General features: G+C 40.9%; 1 protein-coding gene across 1 annotated transcript in view; it reads right to left on the reverse strand.

Annotated features, from left to right (window-relative positions):
* Positions 1-774: 774 nt before the first annotated feature.
* Positions 775-12530, reverse strand: part of EIF2AK3 (eukaryotic translation initiation factor 2 alpha kinase 3) — a 190424-nt gene continuing 178668 nt past the window's right edge. The window contains exons 14-17 of the mRNA XM_078678688.1: positions 11346-11513; positions 10433-10534; positions 8979-9041; positions 775-3725 (exon numbers count right to left, since the gene is read on the reverse strand). Coding sequence (XP_078534814.1) covers positions 3549-3725; positions 8979-9041; positions 10433-10534; positions 11346-11513 — 510 coding nt within the window. The 3' untranslated portion in view covers positions 775-3548. The remainder of the gene's footprint in view (positions 3726-8978; positions 9042-10432; positions 10535-11345; positions 11514-12530) is intronic.

The following is a 12530-nucleotide window of genomic DNA, read 5'->3' on the forward strand; positions in this document are numbered from 1 at the left end:
AAAATGAATGGTAAGAAATTTTTGGGAATCAGCACCCATCAAGAAAAATAGTCATGTAAGTCTTTTGCAATGAAGTCGATCCAAGGAGATAATGATGTAATGAACAGGTCCGGACTTGACTGGTGATCGGAATATACTCTTCATTATTTCATCCACACAATAAAATCCAGAAATACAAGTGACTTTTTTCTTAGCCAACGCGTTTCGTCTCATGGATGAGACTTCTTCAGGGCTCAAAAAGATCAATGTATAGGTCAATTTAGAAAATTCACGAAAAAGAGCATCATATTGTGTTTTCAATTCTGTTGTGGTTCACTGAAACTGTTTACACGTGATATGGCATGGTGGCCAGCGACAAAAAGCAGCGTCCGCGTTCGAGTGGTAACAAAAAAATTAATGGTCTCTTGGTGCAGAACTTAAATTTGGCTAATATTGACCTGAATGAAGAATTAATCTGCCCCGTTATAAGACTGTGTCCTACTCACTCAGCTGTTTTGCCATGGAGGAGAATACGTTGGGCCTCAGCTACATGAATTTAAATCTGAATTTGCTGCTAGAAGGATGGTGGTGAGCTCTGCAGGGGATGGGAGCCGAATTTGCATTTGGACAAGCATTAGGGATTGGCTTGCACCAGTCTCCGCCGTTAAAACTTCCACACACCTATAATGTAAGTGCTGTAGTCTAAAAAGCACAACAAGAAAATTTAATTAGAAACAAACTGTCTTAAACCAGTGGCCATGCAACTACCTGGAGAAGTAAAAAATGAAAAGGCACTTTAAATTTAAAAAATGTTTTATTTAGACTTGAAAGAAGTCACAAATATATAATGCACTTGATGATTTCTTCGTAAAAAGTGCTGTACACCACCAACCCAAAAGGATTGATTCTGCATCATTATAAATAAAAATGAACATATTTACAGGTCAATTAGGCATTGGTTACATTTCTTAAGCTTAATGTAGAGTGCCCGTAATCATCGTATCGTTTTTAGGTACAAAGCTACAAGATCATGTAAGACACTTATGACTTATTATACATTTAAGTTCCTTCATTCCACCCTTGAAATGTTTTCATTGTGCTTCATATTTTTTATCATTGAAATAAGAATGTTATCCTTACTAAAGCTTCAATTCATTTACAGATTTTAAACCCTTATCGCAAAATATAACATTTCCTACAACTTTCTAAAGTTAAGAAAACCACAGTATGCCCAATTATTTTTACTACATAAATAAGCTCTTTGATTTTAATGACACAATTGATCATCATAAATGTTTGAAAATAGTGCATGATTTTACAGTAACCGTCACAAACAAACTAAAATGTTGTTCATCATAACCTGTCCGAAGAGAACCGTCTTCACTTCTAACAGCTCTAAAATAGCACTGAACTCACCTCTGACGTGTACTAGCTACAAAAATATTATACACCTATTTACATTTTTATATGTGATTCTTTGTAATTATTAACACTCTGCAACAGCCCAACAGGTCAGTGCCATTCACAGAGCACAAACAAATGAACAAAATATGAAGCAACATGTAAACAACTTAACAGAGAACAGAAAATAGCTGATAACAAAATGCACCATGATGTAATTATCCGAAATTGGGCATAACCAAAAAAATTAAGATTGCACACATTCTCCATCTTTGATTTTGGGGACTCCCTTTTTCCATGTTCACTCTTGAATCAAGTAAGATATGCAGCTAATGTTGGGTTATCGACATGTATAGCAGAAAGACACTTTTCATTGGCGCTATAATGCCATTTACAGCGCGAGCTTGCAAGCCTCCTGAAGGCAGCCATTTTGTTCTTGTAAGTGTCAAAGAAGCTCGAGTCTGGCGACATTACATTATACATGGTCAAGGAGTGTGTATATGCGCTTTACTATAAGGGAGCAAACTATGCTTTGCAAACACTGCCGGCGAAATGTGATACCAGCACACTGCGAAAGGATGCGGTTAGAGGTTTGAAAACTGTGTAAGCAAACAAATATTCCCAAACTCATTAATTCTTTTGGTAGTCGGTCTGCTTGGCTGCGGCCGGAATTCCGCGCCGGTGCTGAACATTCCGATCGCAGGTGTGGTCATGACGGCTCCCGGTCGTCATCAGCACACGCCCACCGTGACTCATGACGGCCGGGAGCCGTCATGAGCACCGAAGGGGTTAAGTCAACCATTTGCTGAGGACCCTTTGTTACTTAATACGCTACTCAAGTTTGTATATATAGGTTAGTAATAGGTTTTGTTTGTAAGTGTTCTGAATTATGGCAGGTAAAGGAAATCAGACAGGGGATATAAAATGATTTGTTGTGGATTACACCAATCTGGATAGTGTGAAGCCACAGCCAGAACTAAGGACTGGCTCCACAACTTTAACTCTAGGCCATAACTACTAACATGCTACAAAGATGGGATTCCTGCATAAAGTAAAGATTAAATCAGATATTATCTTGTCTCGATTTTTTTAAACATCTACCTTTTGGTTGGGGTAGTTTAAATGCATGATCAGTCAGTTACGAGTGATTATGAGTCTCCTCGGAATAAGGTTAACTGCAGCTTCTTTGGGTGAGCATGCAAACAGAGTTTGCCACACAAAAGTCAGACTCGGCCTCCTATTATCTGGGACTCGACGGGCACACGTAGGCAGACACGTCGATAGGGACACCCCTTCGAGTCCTTAGTTTCATTTGTCCTAACTTTCATGCAGTCCTTACTTTCATGCAGTTTTCTAGTTGTTAGCTAGCTGAACCAATTGAAGAGTAGCAGGTTATAATGGTCTGCAAAGATTAACAGTCTCTTGTAACATGGACTTGTAAGATAAACTTGTAACAGCGTCAGATGCACAAAGGCCTTTTGTGGTCAAAACCTGGTGATTTCCTGGGTTTGCAGTCGGAAAAGGGTTTTGTACAAAAGCGCTTATAGTAGGGGGCAAGCGTTGCTGATTCCTAAAAGGGGTTTCGGGACCAGTTACAAATCTGCCATTTGGAATGGAATGCACCAATTGTTTCCGATCACCTCTGCAGCCACAACCCACTGATCCGTCACCGACCCTTGAGCAGGGGCCGTCAGCGATTCGCAAAAAAGGGAAGCCGTCCCAAACTGCGCATCCATGGTTAGCGAATGGGAACAGAGTAGTTAACTAGTTATATTCCGTCACATCAACCTTACCCAGTGCATAAGCAGTTCAAAGCACAGGCATTACCACCTATAGATTTAGGATGTGAGCAGGAAATCGGTGAAACGCTATTTCCGATGAACAGAGGACTTAAGCCTTCAAGGCAATTATTAAGACTCAATATTACACAAAAACCCAGTTAAGGCCTATATCTATTTTCCATTCTCAACTGATAGGGTGTGGGTTAATTTCAGTTTCATTTGACAGTCACCTTCTGGGACATTTGTCACCAAAACCCCTCCAATGACTATATCACTTAGTAGTATATAGAAAAAGTTATTTATAAAGCTGTAGATGGTCGTGGTTTGCAGCCCGCCGGGCGAGTAAGGCTATGGAAGACAAAAAGAAATAGCAGACGTCCTGGGGCCTCATTTGCTGGGCTGCCTCGCGTGCTTGTTTCCAGAGGCGCTTAGAGTCCGGGAGCGCTGCCTGAGAATCTGCTTCCCCGGGAGCTCCAGGTCCTCGAACAGGGGGCTGTCGATGATGTCCGTGGCCTCGGGCCTCTCGCCGGGGGTCGCAGAGAGCATGTGCTTTACCATGGTGTGCTGCAAAGAAAGATGCATGCATTATTCAAGGCTTAGAAACCACTTGCAAAGATCCTGGCACACACTGCAACAATCATCTCTGGATTCACGAGCCACTGCGATTAACATAACTGAGGGTGAGAAACAAACTCTTGTGAACCCGCCCCCCCCCTCTGGTCAGCCCAGCATCAGCTACACAACACACAACTACAAGTGGCAAATCAATGCATGCATGATGCACAGGCAAAAGATTCCTGAACCAAAAACACGCCTACCCCCAGACTCACTGCGCTCAAAGCACCAACACAAACTTTAGCAACACAAGAGACATAGAAAGGGGATTCTAGATTCTAGCGTTTAGCAAACTATGTACGAGCTAAAATTCAATGCTTGGCACTGGGAGTTGAGCCAGCTCGACCCATGGACGGCTGTGCTGTCTGGAGCACTAGAATGGTCCCTTCCTCGGGGCAATGAAGCAGCGTTGGGCGAGTACAGGAGTAAGCCGAGCAGACACACATAGGCAGAGGCAGCAGTGGGACTGACAATTCCACATTCAACTTTAGGGGCTCGTCGGCTGCTGCCGAAACCCCCCCTCTCCTCCACAGAGGTCCAACAAGATGGCGTCCACCTGCATCTTTACATCTAAGCTTTTACAATTTTTTTGGGTGCATCCGGGCGTAGCAATATCACCTTGATTACTTGGCATCCATAGACTGATTTGTCTTTTTATCGACTGGCTTGTCCGATATTATGACCCTGCCATTGAGTCTCACATTGTGTGTGCTTTGTCCATTAACAAGAGGTAAAACTAAGTGTAAAAGAATGGGGCGACTCAGCAGAATCTCAAAGCTTTCTCGCACATCAGCTGGTTTTTATAGTATTTTAAAAGCATCCTACGTCCTGCAACTGCCATCTAGTGGTCACGTTTAAAACTACTCTACAGCTATGTAACCAGAACAATGAAAACAGCTGCTGTATTGCAAAGTTACATTATTTTTAAAATTAATTTATTCTAGCCCATCAAACACTCTCTAAACTAACGTCGGCATTACTTATACATTATAAAATCCATCCATCGTCAATCAAATAATTTCCTTAAATGTTTAAAATGCAATCCCTATTATACACACTGTTAATCCTGCAATTGGGACTCTAAAAAAATGGAACCATAAGATTTGGTTTCAAGCACAATTAATGGGATACGACCACTGTCCTTTATCTTCTAATACCAGTTTCTCTATAAAGTCCAGTACATCTTCCACAGTAAAATCTTGTTTTTTGCTAGATGTTCTCAATTATTTTAAGAAAATGGGTTTCTTCAGTTTGGTAACACGAAAAATGTGAGTTCCACCTTCCTTGGCTTCAAGCTGTAGTGCTCCTTACCCTCCATGCTGAAAAACTTACAGAGACATTGCTTGCTGCAGCTATCTGCCCATGGCCCCAAGCTCACATGCTCCCACAAAGGGATATGTAGTAATCCCGAACTAATGACATTTATTAAGGCCTTATTTAGAGGTTGGCAGATCGATACACCATCAAAATGTGACAGATATCACGTCAACTTTATTACAAGTCATTATTCTTTCTTCCTAGTCCTCAACTACTGACTGTGGGGCGGTAATGAAGAAGGATTTAACTCCTTGGGCGCAGCCGCGATTCTGTGCCTGTGCGGCAGTTTTATTGAGTGGGCGGGTTCATGACGCCCCCCAGCCGTCATCAGCACACGCCCACCGTGATGCATGACGGCTGGGGGCCGTCATCAGCATGGAAGGCGTTAAGAGATGGACAAGCCTTTCGACGGATGCTTTCGCTCTATGCCAGCACAGCTACTAAACTGGACAGTATCAAGAAGGCGTGAACAAGTGGGATCTGGTAGCGGAGAGGACTACCTGAAGTCAATGGCTAAACCCACTGTGCAATTCTTTGTGGAGAACCTGGGAGGAGATGGACAGTACTCTCCGAGATCCTTCTGACAAACAGCTGGCGCGGTCACTGTGTCATCGACTGGGAATATTCCCTTGACTGCACCGGCTCATGAAGAAACTGAAAACTCTGAAGGTATAGACATGAAAGTGAAGATTGCCCCCTGTCAAGGGAGAAATGAAATGGGAACTGTCCCACACTCTAGCATTATTTTAGGAATGCAGGATGGTGAAAGGACAAAGTGTTTGGCAAGATGGTGGATGGACAAATCTTCGTACTTACAAAGGTTGCTGATCCCCCCTCTGCAAACATTTTTTTCTTTCACCATAACATCAGTTTCTTTTTCTCACCGGCTTGTGTCCTGATCACTTTAGCACCAGCTAAAGACATATTTCCACATTATTAATCAGGTCTCATCAGTAATTCTTCCCAAGGACCCCCGAGATGATTCTTCATTTCTTCCTTCAGGTGACTCTATTTAAAGTCCTGCTAGCAGATGACCTCTGACCGTGGCAGCCATTGTCTCTTTAGGTTTGAAAGGTCTGCTCTAGCAGCCAGTTGTGAGTTTGTAAGTGTTACCAAGTTGGAGAGAGTAGATTTGTATTACAGTTTCTTGTTTTGGTTTTTATCACTTGGATATACCCAAAGAAGTGGAAAACACTGCCCCAAAAGCACTACAAAAAAAAAAAAAAAAAAAAAGGTTCTGCAGTATTCAGTTGAGCCTGTCAATGTGTACACTGGCAACAATGCAACAACTACAAGGTGATGGATGGAATGCTTGCATTAATCTTAGCCACTGGCAATCGATATGGGCCGCATTCCAGTCCATCCTTTTTCGCCCACCATGCCACTCTACACAAAGGCCCGCCTGGCCTCCTTCAACAGTGAGCTCTTTCGACTGCCCTGGTCCAAGGAAGTCATGATGGATGATTACAAGCTTGATCCGCAGATGCGCTGGTGAGGCTGCAAATCTTTGACATGCTGAGCGCATCTTTAAATGAGGGCATCCCTGGCTATTTAAAGGTAAATGTGTCCACTACTCTGCTACTGTGCAAAAGTTGGAAAAATCAAAGGGCGAGCCCCTGATGATCTCCATAAGGGAGGTAAGTAAGTTTCTGACATGTTTTCAGGTCTAAGGGAGCCCTGAGAACTATTTCTTTTCACCACTGAAGTGGCTCTTTATTAAACTAGCAACAGTCTCTTTCCAGGACCCTAGCAACCCTTCTTTGCTCAGTCACTTTCCTAAGCTGCCACCCTTAAGGGGTTTTTATGCGCCAACAACTTATTTCACCCGTCCTTGCAAGTTCTTTGCTGTCATAAGCACATCACGCACTCCCATGCTGGTTTGTTTCCACAAGTTTGGCTTGAAGTCGATACAGAGCACATTTTCTGGAGCTGAATTGGTGGCAATTACCCCCAAAACGCACATCTGGAGCAGCACCCTTGGGGAGCTATTGAGGGTGAAAAAGTTTTATAAAACCTCTACATACACTACTTTCCCTTCACATCAGTAGTGTATGCTTTTACATGTGGTGAAAAAGGGCTGAACTCAACCACCAACGTGACAATAGGTGAAGGATGGCTAAGTGATAATAGCGCTGGGTTGTGACAAAATCTAAGGAATCAGTATGAAAAGCTCCAAGGATAAGGTGATGGCCATCCACCATCAACCAAATGGGTAGTGAGAACACAGTACCACATATAATACAAATACAAGAGGTATCCTGAGCTAATAGCAAGAGTAAAAAAAAAATTCTTCAAATAAATCTCAAAGAAGATGATCTTCGTATCTTCATTTATTACGATATTGTTCTTCTTGAGAAAATCTAGCCGCCAACACCTGTTTCGTCTTTGGTGGTATAGACCACAGACTTCTTCAGGGCTATTGCTAGACTAATAAATTATCATCAATTGGATTGTAATATTGACGTATAAAGAAGGCGTGCTATAAGGATTAAAAGGCCAGGAGACTCTTCATTCACTCAGTCGTGATTCAGACAATAATCGTCAAGGTACTAGTTGAGCCCCAAGTGACCTCGGACAACGTGTGATCCGACACAGGAACCAAGAACCGGCGTGTAGCTATATTACGATCCAATTGATGATAATTTATTAGTCTAGCAATAGCCCTGAAGAAGTCTGTGGTCTATACCACCAAAGACGAAACTCGTGTTGGCGGCTAGATTTTCTCAAGAAGAACAATATCGTAATAAATGAAGATACGAAGATCATCTTCTTTGAGATTTATTTGAAGAACTTTTTTTTACTCTTGCTATTAGCTCAGGATACCTCTTGTATTTGTTCAACCACCAACGTGCAATAAAAAGAATTTCAAAGGTACTCTGAGCAGGAAAAGGAATTTAACAGTAGAAGCTAAGATTTGTCTTTAGTCGAGTTGCCTATTTTTTTCATTTGCCACTAGCTGCAGAAAAAATCTATAAATATTCTTCTGTATTCTTTTAAAGCTCAGTTCTGATTTTATAACATTCTTCTCTAGCCTTTTAAAGCTCAGTTCTCCTTAACAAGCCTCAAACTGCTTTTACTTTCTCTTCAAGTTGCCCAAAATATTGATATATCGAACAGCTTTTGGTGTTCTGCAGATTACGAGAGGATGCTGATGAACTGTTAACATTCGGAATTTTACACTTTGTTTGAGAAGCAAATCTCTAGTTTTAGTTCTACCCTCCTGGATTTTTTGCTATTAAAGGAATATTGCAATGACACCTGCCTCTGCACAGATTCATTCAAGCTACAAAAAGAACAGGTGCACTAATAAAACCAACATATTAAACACTTTAAAATACAACATTTTAGAAAAAAACAATTAGTTTTTAAATATTTGTTTCTTAAAACTGCACAGAGGACGCTGAAATTAGGAATTATGCAAAATGGATCCTCTCCCTTACATCACAAAATGGAACTAAAACGAGCACAAGAAACTAGTGGCAACTAGCAGTTTTTCAAGAGATTTTCAGGTTAAAAGCAATTGCAATGTTACTTTTCATTTTTATAAATATACATTTTGAGAGCCTGAAAAAATATAATTTAGGTGGCCAAAGAAATCTTAAACGGTAGCATATGGATTGCAAGGAATGCTGCATATTCCATTTAAGAGAAATCATAGCAATGACTCAAGATATCTAACAATTATCAACACTTTAATCCAAACACAAAAAAATTAAGAATCCCCATTACATGGGAGCATTTGTAAAACAACATATTGGTAACTGAGCTGATTCAGTGTTTTCTTTTAGAAAGCCTGCAGACTGTTCACTAGATTTTCAGCAGTTAGACTGCTAAGAAACCCTAGTACATTTTTTGTTAGAGCGCCCGTTGTTTAATAGTAGTTACCTCTTGAGCATACTGTTGAGTGAAGAGTGGTGGAAATTGCAAATTCCTCACATCAGTTAATATCTAAAATAGAAATAATACACTTGTTAATGCAGAGCATCAACAGAAAACAGCAATGCTGAAAGAAAACCCAAGGCTGTATCTGGAGCTATACAGAAGTGTACTGTAATGACTGAAGATGCAACAGAAAGCGCAAATACACCATAGCAACATGGCTGATCACAAAGAACTGCATCACAATTTACTTTCACAGCATGGTGTTGAAGATGCACATAACCCCTGGATCCCACCCCAGGAGCAAACATTCCTCACTTTGTTCAACCAACTCATCCACTTAAGGTTTACAGTAAGAGCTGAACACATATACACGTAAGATTACAATATGATTTTGGAAACCAAAAGAGGTGAACACGACTGGATTTAGAGTGCGGAAGTATATGTTCACAACTAACAACTTTCCAATTTAATATGGATTGCCACCAATATTGCTGAGCAACATACTACTTGAGTATTGTTGTTTACCATGGGTGTCGCACAGCTACCAATACTACCACACTCCAATGGTAAAACCAAGATACTCACTGTGAGTTCAGAGCCTGCTCTAGCACATGGTAAGAGCTGGGAACTCAGTCACAGTACATAATACTCAATGTCACTGTAAGGCGGCTCCAGTAGACAATTACCTTTATCAACAGTACAGTTAGAAAAAACTGTTAAAATTATGATATAGCAAGAACCTCAGGAGGTGCTAGGACTTTCTGGAGCCAAACAGGATTCTCAAATGTTTTAAAATGTCTATACGCTAGAGTTTCTAATAACTTTGAGATCGATATCCAATGTTATACTGTGAGACAATGTTTGTGAGCTTTTGGTTATAGTGGAGACTATAGTTTGCAGAAGTAGTTCAGTTCATTATATGGGCCAGACAACTGCATACAATGTAGCAAGCTGGCTACAGCAAGTCTTGCCTTGTCTTTTCAATTGTCTTTGGCTATGGACAGTTCACTGGGCCGAAGAAACAAAGTCCGCATTTTCAGGCAAAAACTCTTTGGCTAAAGCACCCTACATTCAAAAAAGAAAAAAAAGGATGCCCATGTAACAAAAGACCAAATGACTACTTCTGCAGGCCAAGACTCTCAGTATAGTCCCAGGTGGGCAACAACAAGCTAGTAGTAAGAGACCCTTAAGGACAGACTTTTGTTGAGGACCAAACTGAAGTCACAGATTTTAAAAGGGGACAAGTGTAGTAGTGAGCCAACGCTCACTAGGAGCTCCTATTTTATCGCCCTGTATCTCAAAAAAGACTGGTTGTGTTCAAGGTTCTTCACCGGCATGGATAGACACTGGACCGCCAGGATTCATCAGTCTAAAGCAGGAACTGCGCACATAAAAGTGTTCTTAATCCAGGCTTCAAGTTACACATTTCATTTGTGTAGGAGAAATTGCACACTTACTCTGACTCGCTCCATTTGAGTGCTGAATGGATACAAAAGTTCAAACAGAATCAGCCCCAAGGAAAAGATATCCACTTTGTGGGAGTAACTTTGTCCATAAATCTAAAAGAAGAAAACAAATCAAATTAATGAAGAGGGTACTTTTTAGAAGGGTCAGAAACACACAATCAGAAGGTTTAGCGTGGACAGAAACCAAAGTAAAGCTATCAATTCAAATTTCTGAGGCATACACCAATATTTTTACATTTAATGTTTCAGGTTCGGCAGTTGAGGCTTGACACCTTCACATACACAACGTTACTACTGTCTTTGGCTGGATTCAAGACAAATGGAACGAAACGAACAATAAAAAAATAAATGAAAATGAGAAAAAAAGGCTACCGTGGGTGCCATGCAATTCAACAAACTGCTACCCCAAACATATGCTAAGAGCACCCTCTAATATTTCAAAACGTATCTTACCTCCCCAGGGTAGGCCTGGAAAACAAATAGTGAAGAATGATTTTAACATGGATAATAAGCCTGGACACCTAGAGAGACTGTGTTGCTTATGAGGATATTTTTGGTCGCGACCCACAAAGACACATAATAGAGTTTATATACCACAAATGAAAATCTTTTGATAGTTAAAATGACACTATAAAAATAAAATATTGTAAAAACTGAAAATCGTTCTCCCAATTTTTTTCTGCAAACATACTTAGAACTATTTATCTGCGGACCAGGGCAATCGGACTGTTTAATTACTTAATTTTTTTATTTACAAGTTGAAACCATCTGCGCTACATCTCTGCACACTCCCATGACACAGCAATGGTTTTACACATTAAGCACTTTTATAACAGGCAGAGATCCAACAGGTAAAAAGTGCTGTCCCACCATACAAAATGTACAACAGTTGTGCAAAGTTTACCTGTTCAGGACTCATGTAAAGTTTTGTTCCCACTTGTCCAGTGTGCCGGGCGTAAGCGGGCATTGGTGTAAGGACAGTCTCATCATCTTCATCTTGGTCCATTGCAGTCACAAGACCAAAGTCCCCAACCTTTACAATATCATCTATTGTGAAAAATATATTGGAAGGCTGGAAAAAAACAGATTCAATGTATTAGTGAGGAAGTACACGAAATGCATAGACTGATGCTAGATGCTGGGCACATGAATTTCACAAAGTGATGGACTGGAAGGAAGTCAGTCAGGATAGTGCATTTAGAGTAAACATAACAGGCAATCTGACCAAAAACCTAACACAAAATAACTCAGAATGACTGAATGTTGGTTCTGCAGCTTTTCTGTGGAGAGGTAGTGGCAAGCGAGTTAAGGGCACCACGGGTGATGGAAGTTGGGGCAAAAGGAAGGACCCGGTACAGGGACGAGTACAGATATTGCAGTTTTCCAAGGCCAAACTATGCACAAAGTTAAGTGCTGGTCATGACCTCACACTTCAAACGGATATACAAATATATCGACACATTTCCCAAGACATAGGATGAAAGGCTGACCCGGTTTCACTTACAACTAATAAATATCACAGGCAGCTGTAAGGCTACAGTACCACTGTTAGCATCTAAGTGTCTTGGTTAGTTACAGATTTATTTGTAATGGTGTTGTGTCAAAGGAAGCTCTTTATTAAATGTATTCAAGAAAGTAAGTCCACAAATTATATTTTGGTCATCAAACATTTAAAGAATTTTCCAGAAATTGCAAGTCTCAATGGCCTGATACTGAAGTTTTTTTGAGAATTTCTTTCTACAGTAGGTCTTGTCCAGGGCGCGTGGAGGCCACCCACGCACAATGGACACCATGGTTTGCAAAAGTCACCTCAGACACCCTACTGGCCCGACGGGCCAACTCATAAGTCAACTCACAGTCTCCTTTCAAGGTACAATGTCTACAAGCAATCCTCATGTTAGGATAGATGTCTTGCACCCATGGAATAAGATTAATATGGGTTTGCCATCGGAGTGTTCTAACAACTTGGTAGGATAGATGTCTTGCACCCATGGAATAAGATTGATATGGGTTATGCTATCGGAGTGTTCTAACAACTTGGTCGACTTTTCATCAGACGTGATCCGAAATGCATTGGTGCAAGTCTTCG

This window comes from Lissotriton helveticus, chromosome 2_2 (genome assembly GCF_964261635.1).
Source record: "Lissotriton helveticus chromosome 2_2, aLisHel1.1, whole genome shotgun sequence".
Classification (NCBI taxonomy): Eukaryota; Metazoa; Chordata; class Amphibia; order Caudata; family Salamandridae; genus Lissotriton; species Lissotriton helveticus.